Source organism: Quercus robur, chromosome 9 (genome assembly GCF_932294415.1).
Source record: "Quercus robur chromosome 9, dhQueRobu3.1, whole genome shotgun sequence".
Taxonomy (NCBI): Eukaryota; Viridiplantae; Streptophyta; class Magnoliopsida; order Fagales; family Fagaceae; genus Quercus; species Quercus robur.
In genome coordinates, this window is record NC_065542.1 from 8,613,152 (window position 1) to 8,629,506 (window position 16,355).

Here is a 16,355-nt window from a genome sequence, read left to right on the forward strand (position 1 = left end):
TAAGATGGTCCTGTTAATGGTCCCATAAGATAACTTCATTGAGTCATTCTAGACTACATGGAAATTGATAATGTTTAACCATGGATTCCCAATTACATTTCTAGAAATCAATCTTCCAAACGGACCAAACATCAATGGCAACATTAAACTGAAAATTCAATTAACTTCATTGGATACTGCTTATTACTGAGAACTAAAAACTGAAAATACTGTAATAAAATAATTTTTAAATGTGTGAATAGTATCGTGAGACCCCGTTTTAAAGTTAAATTTACTTTTTTTCTAAGTTGCAGGTCTCATGTACAGTAGCTATGAACCCACAAAAATGAAATGCAGACGCACTGAATAGTGCAAAAATGTGCTATCCAAACTCATACTTTGTGTGCCAGGTGAGTCATGAAAACAATGATCCAAAACTAAGTTAATCAGATAGTCATATGTGAGACCCATTCGGTTTGGACGGTAGATCATGAAAATTGAGTGATATCACTCCGTTTTCATGATATCTCTAACGTATTCATTCACGTCGTGCGTGAGTTGTATGGTTCCTCTCTTTCTCTCAGATATCTGTTCTTTTTACTTTCTTTCTCTTTCACCTGCACTACAATAAATTTCCGGCTAGCTAGTCTATAACCCTGCAAACCCACCAGTGCTCTAAAAAAATAATAATAATGCACACAAAACTCAGCCCCCATGACTTCTCTCCTTCTTTTTATCTTTCTCACATCTCCCACTGTAAGCACTCTGACTCTGACTCTCACAAATAGATGGAAGTAGGATAATGCTTCCTGTTAATTGTGTTGGGTCAATGTGTTATAGATGTTTGTTATAATTTTAACGCCTATATATGTCTAGGAGTCCAATATATAGCCTGCAGTTTCATCAGTTAAAGAAGGGGACGGTGATGCCAATGCCGTACATTAAAGATAAATTGCCAGAAAGGTCCTTTTTGCCGCGCTCCATTTCGTCCAAGCTGCCGATTTCTACGTCCAAAATCTCTGAGCTGAAGTGGGTTTTTCGTTCATGCGGGTGATAATTCCACCATGGAAACTATCATTGTTGAGACCTTGACTGATTGCGAGAAATGGAGCTTTCTCGCAATCAGTCATTGTGTCAACTATCATAGTGGTGCATGGCAGCAGTGGAGCTGAGCAAAAATAACGAAGATCGAATCACCACCACACCTGCTTTCAATTCCTTCAAGAACAATTACCTTCTTGTTTATTCTCTCATGATGGGTGAGTCACAGTTCCAAACACCAGAGCTTTACATGTATAATTCGTTTATATACCATCTGGATCTTTTTTAGTTTACCTCTCTTCAGATCTCAATGTATCTTTTTTAGTTACTTTGAGATCTCAATGTGTGCGCTTTTTTCTATGTTTATGTGTAATTATATGTCTGTATGTATGTGGGTTTGGTGAATTTAGATCTGATCTGGTGTCTGTGAATTACAAAGGCCCTTTAGAAGAAGAAAAGAAATTCTGGGTCTTTTTTGTTTTTTGGGTTTGGGATATGGTGGCATTGTGTTTTGGTGATCTGGGTTTTGTTGATTGAACATTTTGGGAGTGCTTTTGTTGCTTTTGAAATTTGCGCAAAAGTGTTATTGAAAGTTTGTTGCTTTGATTTCGGAGTGGTTGAGACAGTGGATCTGGATTGCATTGCTGAAGTTGATGGTATCTGGTGTAGATTAGGAATTGAGAGAACAGAAGGTTTTGCTCAAACTGAGCTTTGTACCACTACTTGGCTTAGTTTGAAAGCTTTTACTCTTTGAGGATCCAAAGCTGACCCAAAAAATTTGGGACATGCACCAATGGGTTTTGAACCCACAACTTTGCCCTCCACCCAATATTGTGGGAGGACGAAGTGCCACTTGAGCCACAGCACTCTTTCATTGTTTTCTTGGGAACCAAGAGGAGTGTTGATGTTTTTGGACATCCTCTGTTTCTGTTGTTCCCTATGGTCATTGGCGTGGTATTATTATGTTCTGGTCTGTGAATGATTGAGTTGGTTGGATCTAGTTAGTTTCTAAACCATAATACTTGCTCCGCAGTGGATATATTCATATTTTCCTCATCAATATGTACTTTTTTGGTTTATGGTAAGCACTCTTATAAATCTACATTATTTTGGCTTATATTGAGTCACAGGGATTCATTAGGAAGAAACATGAAGTGGATATAGATAAAAATTTGAAGATCTAATACTAGTTACTCTAGACAAAAATAAGTATTCAATATTGGACATTCTAATTTCTAGTTATGTAGCCACATAAACCCGTTTAAATTTTGATAACAATTTTTTTTGTTTAATAAATATTGATGAATGAAAAACTTTCTTAAAAGCAAATCAAAGTACAGGGCTGAACTAGCCAAACTCAGGCTCAGGGTTTTACAGCCTACCAATTAGACTTAGCCCAAAAATAGATAAATGAATAAAAAGCTTAATGAATAGACAGGTAACAATTATTGCAGAGAAAGCAACCCAAGGGGAATCCCCTAATTCATACAAGGAGTCCTATTTCTTGTTGGAATCTTTTGTTCACCCAAAACTGGTAAGCCTGAATATTATATCTGCAATATTAGACTTCATGACTGCATCTTCATCATTATGGTAATCAAGGTGAATGATAAATTGATCTTGCATGTCATTATAAATATCAATTCTGGTTTTAGTTGTTTATGTTGAAGTTTTTGGTGATAGTTGTAATTCTTTGCCTAATGGATTACTGTTTATGCGGCAATAGCCGGGGATTGGCTGCAGGGTCCTTATGTCTACTATCTTTATAGTCAGTATGGTTTTGGAAAAGGGGAGATTGGACAGCTGTTTATTGCTGGGTTTGGTTCATCCATGTTATTTGGGACAATTGTTGGATCTCTGGCTGACAAACAGTGAGATTTTCGTAGAACTTTGTTGCATTTTGTCATGTGTTATTGATTGAATTCATTTTCTCATGATATTTTGCCTTCATGCACTTAATGCAGGGGTCGAAAGAGGGCATGTGTGATGTACTGCATAGCATACATAATGAGCTGCATCACCAAGCATTCTCCTCAATACAAGGTTTTGATGTTGGGCCGTATTTTGGGAGGTATCGCCACTTCTCTCCTATTCTCAGCTTTTGAGTCATGGCTTGTAGCAGAACACAACAAGGTGAGGGGTTGTTGCTTTACCCTTTCATGGTGATTGTTAAATTGCAAATTCACATTCAGTTGTATGGTTGATATAAATGTTTTGCTGGGTAGTCAATGGGGACTGTTTATCACTTTCAGCTGATACTGTGGAGCCATTATGCTCTCTTTGTGTTTGAAGGTAGGTGAATAGTAACGTAAATGGTGACTTGTATGGTTGAACCCTCTAGGTCTTTTGACTGACCAAGCACAGTATACAGATTTTTAATTTTCCAAAATCTAAGTAGTGTCTATTTATCCACTCCCCACCCCCCCAAAGCAGGGAACCAGCAGGGCGGTCACAGTGAAAAATTAATTTTGTATCTTTTCAATTCCGTATTGACATAAAATTCTTTATATAATACCTAAAAAAAAAACCTTTATATAAAGCAAATTTTCCATCTCTATAGTTAATCCTAGCATCTGGTCTGATGCAGTCCTCGGCAGTGAGATACCCAAAAGAGACTGTAAACATATAATTAATGAGAGTTCTCAATAAATTCAATGTAATTAGCAGAAATAGATATTTATGCTACTTGTCGAAAAAGAAAATATGTTTATGCTGCTTATAATTTTTCCACAGTTATTTTAGCATTCCATTTGCCCACAAGTTGTTTTAAATTCTAGAATATTGTAATTAGAAGGAAAAATAGTACTAGTACTCCAAGGAGGAAAACAAAAAAAGAGGAAGAAAGAAAGGTTGCTCCCTTTCCTGGGTGTCTGAAAGACTGAAATCTGGAACCTGTACTGTTTGAAATTTCCAAAATTTAACTGCCTCGTTCTGTCCTAGTTTAATTATTTGGAAACTCTTTCAGAATACAGTATTATCAGTGTAAGTGTCCTGCTCCTGCTTCTACTTCTACTCCCTGAATTCATTATTTGGTGTCTGAAGGATATAGTTTGGAAATTATCACATTTTCAGCTCTTTTTTTTTTTGTTAAAATCAACTTCCAGTATAATTAACAACCGATATTTGATATCTTCTATGAATGTTATCTTCTCATATTAATAAATATTAATTGTGTTTTCCCCTTAATCTGTGCAGAGGGGCTTTGAACAACAATGGTTGTCAATCACATTCTCAAAGGCAATATTTTTTGGCAATGGTCTTGTTGCCATTATTTCTGGGTTGTTTGGTAATTTACTAGTTGATGCGTTTGCTCTTGGCCCTGTGGCACCCTTTGATGCTGCTTCCTGCTTTCTTGCTATTGGTATGGCCATCATTTTTTCATCATGGACAGAGAACTATGGAGATCCTTCTGAGAACAAGGACTTGCTAACCCAATTCAGTGGTGCTGCTGTGGCGATTGCTTCTGGTAAAGTTCCATTTTTAATTATACATCTGTTTTATTCTGAACTATGGAAATCCTTCTGAGAGCAAGGACTTGCTAACCCAATTCAGGGGTGCTACTGTGGCGATTGCTTCCGGTAAAGTTCCATTTTTAATTATACATCTGTTTTATTCTTTTTAAATACAATCATAGCATGTGGATACTGAAAATAGATCTTCAAGAGTACATATCTTTAGAGAGTGTTCGAGCCTGCATCAAGGACATATCTTCTGATTATTCCACCCAGCAATCAATTATGCCATTCAATTCTTGTTCAAAAGATTGTTATGCTTCTGATCCTTAACATGTCTTAAGATGGTCCTGTTTACTGTGGCAAGCTGTTGGTCCTTGTTAGCTTTTAGCTTGCCATTTATTCTTATGGTTTTGTTCAGCCTGTGTATGCATTTTATAAATACTTTCACGAAATCATCACCTTCTCTTGGACCCAGGATATTGTGAATTAATAAGTCGATTTTGATGAAAATAAAAGATCATATAGCAGGCTAATTTTGGTTTCTTTGCCTTGCTTGTTCTTCTGTCTTCCTTATTGTGTATTATTTGTTTCCTTGAAGTTCATTTTCTTTATTTTGCTTCATTATGTTTGTCCCTCCTTTAGTATTACCTTTTGTGGTTTAGATGAGAATATTGTGTTGCTCAGTGCAATACAGCTTGCCATTTTTTTCTTATGGTTTTGTTCAGCCTGTGAATGCATTTTATAAATTCTTTCATGAAATCGTCACCTTCTCTTGGATCCAGGATATTGTGAATTAATAAGTTGATTTTGAGTAAAATAATAAATCATTTATCAGGCTGATTTTGGTTTCTTTGGCTTGCTTATTCTTCTGTCGTTCTCATTGTGTATTTATACGTTTCCGTGAAGTTCATTTTCTTTATTTTGCATCATTATGTTTGTCCCTCATTTAGTATTACCTTTCATGGTTTAGATGAGAAAATTTAATTGCTTGGTGCAATACAGTCACTGTTTGAAGGTTCGATGTGCACCTTTGTGTTTCTCTGGACTCCTGCTTTGAGCCCAAATGATGAGGACAACCCTCATGGTTTCATCTTTGCGACATTTATGTTGGCTTCAATAATGGGAAGCTCCCTTGCATCTCGGTTGATGGCCTGCTCATCACCCAGAGTAGAGAGCTACATGCAGATTGTTTTTTCAGTCTCTTCTGCCTCTCTCTTGCTTGCCATTGTGACCAGTGTATGTCATGTTTCTATTATAGCACTTTGATATTGATGTGGTCTTATACTCTTCTGGTGTCTTCTAACTTCAGTAATTCAAAACGGTTCATGGTGGCACCTTCCAAGGTGAAAGGTGGAAGCATCTCATTTGCAGGCTGTATTCAAGTTGTTGGCTTCTGTGCTTTTGAGGGTTGTGTGGGAATATTCTGGCCGTCCATTATGAAAATGAGGTCCCAGTACATTCCTGAGGAGGCCAGGAACACCATCATGAACTTCTTCCGCATTCCTCTCAATATTTTTGTGTGCATTGTGCTGTACAATGTATGTTTGCATTCCTCTAAATATTTAAATATGTTGGTTGATTTGAAACTTTATGTAGGGAATTAACCCGAAATTCCCAAACCTGTGAGAAAGAAAATAGAGAAAACACACGCTAAAGAAAATAATCACATGCACAAGACACTGTTTACGTGTTCGGCATACGTTCACGGAGTTCCAGGGATTTCACTATTATCTGAGATTTTGCTACTGCTTGGGCCTGTCAGCCCAAGGTTTCGCTCCATGAACTAAGCCTCAGAAAATCTCCCATTAAAAACCACCCAACATTATTTCAGGTCGGGTCATCATCCGGATCAAACACAACTAGGCTCCACAAAACCTAACACTTTATTGGCCAGGGCATGTGTAGATGGCCTCCCACTGTTTGTCACTGACTAGTTCTTTTGGTTTGTCTTTAAAGGTTAATGCATTCCCCATCACGGTTATGTTTAGCATGTGCTCAATTTTTCTCTTTGTAGCATGTTTGTTGCAGAGGTGGCTCATGGTGATAGCAGAAAAGCCAAGTGTAATTCCTAAACTTTATAGTCTTGCTACTTTTATTCAGCTTTAGAATTGGATTGTATCATACTTCATTCAGGCTTGTGTTGTGTTGTAATTGTCCAAGATTAAGTCCATGAATTATAATATAACCTGAATTCTAATCCAAACTCTAAATTTATATTCCTGGATCATCTGATACCCATTACTTATCATGGTATTTTGGTGCTTATAGTTGACTGTGTTTGTATTTGTTACAGAAACACAAGACTGGACATCATTGAAGGAAAAAGATACCGAGGCAGACCCATTAAACATCTAATTGATTTTGAGCAACAGAACTAGGAATTTTTGAGAGGTTGGAAACGGCTGATTGAGGGTGTATTCATTTTATAGTGATGGCTACATTATGTAAAGATAGATAGTGCTCCACCCAGCAAAGGAAGGGAGAAGGGGTAGTCAATCTTTCTGTAATTGTTTTCTGGCTGTCACTAAATCAACATGGCAGTGGATTAGTTGTCTCTTCAACCATTCGTCAAGGAAGAAAAGATTTGCTTTTCTAATGCTGATACTATTCTTTTCTAATAGAGATCTATAATTCTATATAGTCTGTACTATTGGAGAGCAATATTTGTTTACATTTTTGTCCATTAATATGTTGATTGAAAGTGCAGTTATGAATTAATGCTCTCAATATTTTTCCTTGAATAATGAGTAAATGTATATTATCTGAGGTGTTCAATTCAATGTTGATGACATTATTTTTTATGTACAAAAATTTTACTTTAAGTGGAAGGGAGATCACAAATCTCCCCTGCAGTATGCCTTATCAAACATTGATAAGTTTCAAATAAATATCATATATATTTATAAATCTCTCAATCAAGAGCACTTTGATTTTGTGCCATCTATCCTTCTAATGTCCTATTATTTGGAGCAAAGTGTGTTTAGATTTTAAAAGCACCCAAATTTTCTACCAAAGTGTCCTAATTATACTCTAATTGTGTGTCAATGGTATTTACATGCAAATTCAAGTTTCTTAATGTAGAAAATATAAAAAGACTCCATTCGAATATATTATGCTTCTATGTAATACCATGAATGTGTATAGTTTAGTTTATTATTTATTAGGTAGAGACATTATATATATATACACACACACAAAATATATATGTATGTATGTATTACACCCTTGCATATATAGGGAATATAAGCTTGTCTTATACTCCCTTCATGTCAATTTAATTGTTCTCTATTCTATTTTGGAATGTCTCAAAATATTGTCATGTTTCTAAAAATAAAAATTATTAATTTACTAATGTTCCTATTATACCCCTATTTTATTTTCAAAACTATTTGAAAAGAAAACTAACAAATATTTAAAAATATCAATCTAATTGAAGCACATTTTTAGTTGCCTCATTAAGAATAACACTTTTTTTTTTTTTTTTTTAAGTTGATAAATTTATTTAAGGGTAGTTTTATAAATTTATACATTTTTATAAGGCAAACAAGACAATAAATGATATTCTCTTAAAAAGTTTGATTTTTCAAACAAGACAAACAAATTGGGACATATGGAGTATTATACCCCTATTTTATTTTCAAAACTATTTGAAAAGAAAACTAACAAATATTTAAAAATATCAATCTAATTGAAGCACATTTTTAGTTGCTTCATTAAGAATAACACTTTAAAAAAAAAAAAGTTGATAAATTTATTTAAGGGTAAATTTGTAAATTTATACATTTTTATAAAGCAGACAAAACAATAAATGATATTCTCTTAAAAAGTTTGATTTTTCAAACAAGACAAACAAATTGAGACATATGGAGTATTATACCTCTATTTTATTTTCAAAACTATTTGAAAAGAAAACTAACAAATATTTAAAAATATCAATCTAATTGAAGTACATTTTTAGTCGCCTCATTAAGAATAACACTTTTTTTTTAAAAAAAAAATTGATAAATTTATTTAAGGGTAGTTTTGTAAATTTATACATTTTTATAACGCATACAAGACAATAAATGATATTCTCTTAAAAAGTTTGATTTTTCAAATAAGGCAAACAAATTGGGACATATGGAGTATTATATATGAGGACAACATTGTAAGTGGCTTCAGGGCAATATCTCGACATGTACAGGACAAATTTTTAATAATTCCACTATTATTAAATCAATTATAATATTCTCTCAAGTTTATGTGTAACTTTAGATCCACATCAAATACAATAATCCCTCTCCTTAGAAATTTATGTGAACTCACCTTAGATCTTCACCCACTTTGAATACAACCACTTCCTAGGGTTGTAACATCCAAAGACTTCTCTCAAGAGAGGGAAAAAAAAAAAAAAAAACCCAAATTATCTTCATTATATATGCTTACGGCTAAAGAAAAATCTTATTGGAATTTGAGACAATTTTCCAATAATCTCCACCTTAACTCATATTCCATCAAGTCATCTTCTTCTTCTTCTAGGATTAGCTCCACCTTAATCAAAGCAAACTTTTCTTAGACAAAACAATCATCACTTCCTTAACTTAAGCCATACTTGTTCACACTTGGATCAAATTCCACTAGGTGCCACCAGTTCAATCATGGTTCTAGATGTCTCATCCATCTTTAATTCACACAAACCACCAACTAATCAACCAAACTCTGATACCACTTGTTGGGGAGTAAGGCCTAGGTCTGATGATCTTTATGGATTCAATGCAACTGGATGCTAAACCCAATCCAAGTCTCTTGTTTAGGAGAGAACATTGGAGATATTATAATTAAGTAGTTAAAATAACATATGTGAACACACCACTTAAATTGAAAGCTTAAGCCAATGAGTGTAAGCTTAACTATATTATATTAACCACCCACTCTTCTCATTATTATACATGGTAGGACTTCACTCACACGTGTATTAGGACAATGTGACCTTTTTTTTTTTTTTAACCGCATGAACTTCTTGTGAAGTTGTCTATGTATATGATTCGGACAAAAAAAAAAAAAAAATCTCATTTAAAGTTTTATATATAAGATGTTAAAATAAAAATCAATACAACAAAAAATTTACACTGCCACCAAGCTGGTTTTTTCAAAAATCACACTGAGCCGGTTCCACAGTAATGCATACATACAGAGACTTTACATCAATTTTCTTGTGAAGTTCAGATCCATTTACAGCACCCGGCCACGTTTTGCATCAGTAGAGGCAACTTCCAAATCCCCTATGAAAAAAAGTATTTTGTCCAAGATCCCTCTACAGGATCCCTCTTCTTGTGATCCTTCACCATTGAAATCTCTTTGTGAATCTAGAGTACAACTAATTGCACCTTTCCTTTGCCTCCTTGAACCCAGATAGCGTTGGATTTCACCTTGGTGAACAAGATAGTAGTCACCACCTTCTCTTATTATCTTCAGGCCTCTGGTAACATAAACAAGCATTATCATACGTGCGCCCAAGAATTAGAACCAGAATTATCATATTAATGACTGATTTTACTGTAACTCAAGCTCCAAGTCAGACATATTCAATCTGACTGAACCTTGAGATAGATCAAAGAAGATATGCACAAAACACAAAAAGATCAAACTACTATGATAATTACTTTGTCTTTTAAAATGCATCTTCCCTTCAAACAAACAATTTACAATGGGTTTGCACTTTGCATGATCTACCTACCTCTAAATAAGGAGAGGACCATCAGCAATTTCAATCATAAGAATTTCACAAAGCAGAAAACACTTTAATTTTTAACTTTTTAATCTCTCCAGTGTCATCAAATGCAATGCTAACAAACCAACATCAAATGCAAGCTTTTTAAATTTTTTATAGTTCACACGTTACAAGTGGGGGAGAAGGGATTTGAACCCTAACTCTCCTTATAAAAGATAGCCAGCAATGTGGGAAAGATGAAGAATGTAAACTTCTGATGCATGTGGGCATGTGGGAAAGGTGAAGAGAGGGGGAAGAGGGGAGGTGGAAAAGAGAAGGTGAAGAATGAGGGGTGATGAATTTCTTAGAACTTAATCATACTAACTAGGGCTATGAACTTACAATCCAACTCGATGACAACGATCTTGAACCTCATACACATCTTTCCATGATTTTGAACCAACAGGAGCATAGAACATGGCATGATCTCCTCCCCATCTTTCCCTAAATAGGTTAGACCATAGATTGTCGTCAGAGGCCAAGCCCTTCCACTTCCTGCATACTTTACAGCAGCAAAATCCCATGTTTATTGAAAAAAAAAAAAAAAAAAAAAAACTCAAGCTGTGAATCAGAAAAACGAAAAAGCAATGAAAACCAGCACTTAAAGCTGGAAGTTATAAATTATAGAATTATTACAGTCCAATCAAATCATTGTTCTGGAGACCAACAGACATCAGTTAAATCAATTTTAACCACATTTATGTTTGTTTTTCTTCATGCTTCCTACTTTATCATCACTAACCAAAGGATTTCAAGGCAGAAATCCAGCATTATGCAGTGGGTGATATCTTAACTTAGGCTAAGCACATAATGTTGTGGAAAATGATTTTTTCTATTTTGTTCACCATGCCAAATAAAGGGAAAATGGATGGCTAAGAGAACAAAAACACCAAACATAATCATAGAGAAATCTGAACTAAGATGAACCTGTTAATAAGATATTTTCCTTTAACAATATAAATAAGAATGTAATTTTCACACAATATGTTGTAATCCTATGAATACAATAAGAAAATGCAAATGAAAACAATGAGTGTTTTGCGTATTGCAGCATATTGTATGAGGATTTTTCAGATGAAATTTTACTCTAGGTAGTAATTTAGATATTCCCAATGTTAATTCCCCTTGTTTGGTTAACACAGAACTTGATTAAAAAATTCTGTGAATTTTTTAACTTGATACTTGCAAGCATCCAAATCCTAAGTTCAAATTCCTTGGGATAAAGTGTTGTTTACAAATTTTACCAACATTACTATACCATGCACCCTCATCACTATTCGTACTGTCGTCCCCATCAACACGTCCATGCCATTGTTCCTGCTATCAATTGCTCTTTTTTGGGAAATAAAATAACAGTTTTTTTTTTTTTTTTTTTTTTTTTTTCACTTAAATTTAAAAACTTTCCTTCTGGCAAGTTGGCTACTCAAAATCCGTAACTGGAACTAGAACAATTCCTCTATTTGAGATCTGTATAACCGTGTTCACAATCAGGTTTTCAAACTTTCTAAGTTTCTATTACCAAATCGTCATTGATGATTGATCCCCAAGCATAATTTAGAACTTGCAAAAGCTCAATCAGTCATGAACATGATCCAATCAACACTAATACCACAATTAACAACCACCAGCTCTCTACTCTCAGACTCTGATCTATCCTAACCACTCAATCAAAAAGATAAATCGAACATACATCACACACCCCATTGACAATTAACAATTCCACTAATAAACAAAGTGGATTCAACAAACCCACTTCATATATCATAAATAAATAAAAATATCTAACAGACAAAATATAACATTTCAGGTTGAATTCTCAGAACCCAGTTCAGATCTGATCCCAAATTCAGAAATCAACACAAGAAAATAAAAATAGAAAAAGCCAAAATCTGGATTTAAGAGAGAAATTTTTTGAAGTTACTAACCTTGTTGTGCAATTGCAAGGTTCTGGTGATCCAAGAAACAGAAAATCTTAAGACAGATTTCCACTGGTAAACTCTCCATATCTATTCAATGAAAAAAGTCTTACGTAAGATCAAGTTCATGTGTGTCAGCAAAGATATCTAAGAGTTCTTTTTGATGATATGCTTTCTTTGTGGAACAGTTTCTAAAAATAGTTATTTATTACAGTTTCTTTCTATTACACGTGTAGCGTTTGTACTTTGTAGTGAGTAGTTAAAACCAGGCCACGTGTCTAAAAATTACCCAAAGAAGTCTGATTGGGACAAATTTTAGTTTACAGTGATTTTTTTTTTTTCAAAAATGAGGAAATATTTAGTGGATCAGTGTCAAAAATGTGTGCTGTTTTGTGGACTTGAATAAGGCCCACTAATAAGAAAAATTTATTTTGGACCAAGTAACTTAGTTTACAATCCTTATATAAGAACAATATTGACATGGCCCATCCCAAGTTTGGGCCAACCTAGTCTTGAGAAGGGATGGTTGAATTAAAAATTTTGTATGAAATCCCATATTTGATTTATTTATATGAATAAAATTGAATTACCTTAATAATATATACTAACCTCATCACACACACTTTGCATGTGTGATGAGGATCTCTTTTTATTTTGGGTTTAATCTAATTTTTAAATCTAAATTTGTCTATTGTTAGTAAAGTTATATAGGAAATTTTTTTTAAGAAGTTAAAATTTAGGATTTTGAAAAGTAGTAAATTGCTATGCTAATTTTTAGGGAAAAATATATCAAACGTTATGTGTGTTAATTTTTAGGGAAAAAAGTTATTTTGGTAGTCTCTTTATATTATTTTGTTGAATTTCAATTTTAACCTTTTTTAAAAAAAAGGATTATCTTAATTATTAGATTAGAGGTATTTTTGAAAATTTTGAAGTTATAACTAACTTTATGAATCCTCTTAATATATAGAGATATGTGTGTATGTATTACTTACAACCTCAATATTATAATTTTTATTTTAAAACATCAATTATAAATAGGCGGAGGAGGGAAAGATGGGTTCAAACAACAAAAATGAGGCATCACAAATGATGCCATTACCACTAAGATATCAATTTGAACAAAAAAAACTTAAATGGAATTAATAATTAGAAGAGAGTGTTTCACTTGAATGAAGATAATCCATTTCACTATTGTGATTTTATTTCTTCAGCCCAACAGTGTACATATCAAAACATCATTTAAATTTTAAATGACATTATATTTTATATACTTTTAGATTTGTAATATTTAATCTATATCATCAAATGGATCCATTTCAAATGGAGATAATGTTTATCTTAGTGGTTGCAAGAGATGAGAAAAAGATTTATTTTTGTTAGTTTAAGACTTAAAGGGACATTAAATTAAATCCCTAATTCTAAGAATGTTGATACTTTTAAAGGGACTTCACATTCCTATAAAGGTGAGACCATGGGTGTTTTTTCTTTAATGTTTGCAAAATATAAGAGCATGCTAAAAAATATTCTTAGGATTCACCAAGAATTCTAAAGAAAGATAATCCAAACCAAAATTTTACATAGGGTTCATGTGCATTAACTCTACTAGATTTACATAGGGTTCATGTCCTACTAGATTTACACAGTGGAGTTCGCCCCATATGAATTGCTTCAAATTGAATTTTGATGGGGCTTCTTTTCCGGAGTTGGGTATAGCTGGATTGGGAGTGGTCGTCCATGATAGTCAAGGGAACGTGATTGCTTCACTATCGGAACAAGCGCCGCTACCATTCTCCTCAGATATCGTGGAAGCCATGGCAGCTGCAAGGGCTTTGGTTTTTGCTAAGAACTGGGTATAGCTGAATTTGTTCTTGAAGGAGATTCAGAAGTGGTGATCAACTCCTTTCGCAGCAGTGAAGCCTCTTTCTCTTCGTTTGGACACCTACTGGAATCAGCTAAGTCCATGCTTGTGTCAAGTACTTGCATATACTTCTCCCATGTACGTAGAAGTGGTAATAAAATAGCCCATAACCTAGCTAGACATGCAAGAAATGTCAGAGGTTTGTCAGTGTGGATGGAGGATGTTCCACCACACTTAATTGATGTACTCTTCGCTGATCCTGGTTGATTTTATAAAAGTTTTAGTCTTCTTTCTCAAAAAAAAAAAAAAAAAAAAAAAACTACCTCTATGATTAGCAAAAATAAACTAGCTCTACAACCTTCTCTTCTCTCTCTCTCTCTCTCTCTCTCTTTTCTTTTTGAAAATAGTAACGGGTGTCTTAAGAGTATTAGTTTATGAAATATTTTTAAAAAAATTTTAATTGTAAAAAAAAAAACTTATTTTTTGACAATTTTTTATATTTTCTATAAAAGTGGTATCATCAAAACTTTCCTAAAATTATTCATTAACAAATACCCAAGAGCATTTGCTTACAGGAACCTTTTTTTTAATCTAATGACGCAAGATTTTATTAATGAGCTAGTGTTACTTCAGGTTTAAGACAACTTGCCAAAAAAAATGTCACCTTCTCCATCCATACTTTAGCCTCTATTGGATATTGTGCATTAACAAATACCCAAGACCATTCGCTAACAGGAACCCTTTTTTTTTTATCTAATGACGCAAGATTTTATTAATGAGCTAGTGTTACATACTTACATCAGGTTTAAGACAACTTGCCAAAAAAATTGTCACCTTCTCAATCCATACTTCAGCCTCTATAACATATTGTGCATGTCTAAGTGATTTGTGATCACAAAATTTTCAGCTAATATTCTCTTCAAACTGTTTAGTCAAGTTTTGAATATTATCCACAATGCTTAGTTGAAAATAAATCATCTTATTTGTGCAACCGTGGAGAAGAGCTGTCTTAGCAACCCATAGTGGTCCAGCCCCTTGTCACGAAAGTCGTTGTACTTACTGTTCGACTAGAAACAGACAAGATGTGGTATACATGAGATTAGAGACACTGGTATATATGAGATTGTTTACATGAAGAATTTAAAGAATGAACGGCGTGGAAATTTATTAAATGTATAACACTTACCTTCAATGCATTTAACCACGCTGCATCACTACCTTTGATGGTGTTAGTATTAGAATCCCATTCCATATCGGTTCTACCAATCAGTCGGGAAAACAAATTGTATTTGATTTTGAGCCGTTTAAGTTTTCCTTTTATTTGATTGACGCTATAATGTTTTCCAGCTCGGTTGTTAAACTCATCGGTGACAGCTTGCCCACAGTCTTTCTTTATTATCCCATTACGAACATTCCCTTTACCTGTTTCTTCTATCAAAGTTACAATGAACTTCTCTTCTAGTGGTGCAGGCCAGTTCGCAGTATTGGGTGTCTCTGCCATCTAATAGGACATACACACTAAGAACAAATTTCAGTAACAGTAAACATACCATTTTTGAATTTAACAGAAACATTAAACACTTACCATAGGTGCAGGAACGGAGTTGGAGGAGGATGATGAAGATGGTGCAAAGACTGAGGAGAATGATGAAAATGGTGAATTGACTGAGGAGGAAGATGAAGATACAATGTCTGAGAGCTCCATATAATGCCAACGCGGGGTATCTGATTCCATATATATCTACTTATGAGGACTTCATTAATGCGAATAGGCCGTTCGTGGATAGAGGAGTAAATATGAATCTAAAGAATTTATAAAAATTTATGAGGTAAGAGTCCAAATGAATCTGTTGTGAAAGAAGGAGAGAGATGAGTTTGAAGAGAATATTATCCACAATGCTTAACTAAAAATAAATCAAGTTTTGAATATTATCCACAATACTTAGCTGAAAATAAATCATCTTATTTTTAACAGCGAACACAAAAACACATTGCATAATCCTACTAGAGAAGCCATAACTCAAATCCAACGACAAGAGTTTCCCAAGTGGTTTAGAGAACGTGTACGACATTTGAAATTTAATCACACACTAATAAATTTAAACATTTAATTGTATTCGTCATTGCTTATTACTAATTAATATCACTTGTTGTATGTCATTATAGATGAACAGATTGAAAGTTAACGATTCATCAGAAGCTACTAAGCAGTTATGGTCATTAGCAAATAGTCCTAAACCGTATATGAAGGAGTACATAGTTTGTATGGTCAATGGTGTAAAGTTCCATACAAGAGACCTAGACAATCATCGTGTAACCCAAAACAGTGGTGTATGTACCGAAGGGGACCATGA

General features: G+C 34.0%; 1 protein-coding gene and 1 pseudogene across 1 annotated transcript; one reads left to right on the forward strand and one right to left on the reverse strand.

The window, feature by feature from the left end:
• Nucleotides 1-382: 382 nt before the first annotated feature.
• Nucleotides 383-7,164, forward strand: LOC126699637 (uncharacterized; annotated as a pseudogene).
• Nucleotides 7,165-9,523: 2,359 nt separating this feature from the next.
• Nucleotides 9,524-12,336, reverse strand: LOC126699572 (uncharacterized). The gene is made up of 3 exons (XM_050397473.1): nucleotides 12,150-12,336; nucleotides 10,567-10,726; nucleotides 9,524-9,933 (listed from the first exon to the last, which is right to left on the reverse strand). The coding sequence occupies exons 1-3, from the start codon at nucleotides 12,226-12,228 to the stop codon at nucleotides 9,687-9,689; spliced, it is 486 nt and encodes a 161-aa protein (XP_050253430.1). The 5' UTR covers nucleotides 12,229-12,336; the 3' UTR covers nucleotides 9,524-9,686.
• Between the last annotated feature and the right edge of the window lie 4,019 nt (nucleotides 12,337-16,355).

Excerpts from the sequence above, each read along its gene's own strand:
- LOC126699572 (XM_050397473.1), bottom strand. The coding sequence starts at position 12,228 with ATGGAGAGTTTACCAGTGGAAATCTGTCTTAAGATTTTCTGTTTCTTG. Across the intron at positions 10,727-12,149 it reads CCTTGCAATTGCACAACAAG|TATGCAGGAAGTGGAAGGGC; the intron begins GTTAGTAACTTC and ends GCTGCTGTAAAG. Across the intron at positions 9,934-10,566 it reads CGTTGTCATCGAGTTGGATT|AGGCCTGAAGATAATAAGAG; the intron begins GTAAGTTCATAG and ends TTATGTTACCAG.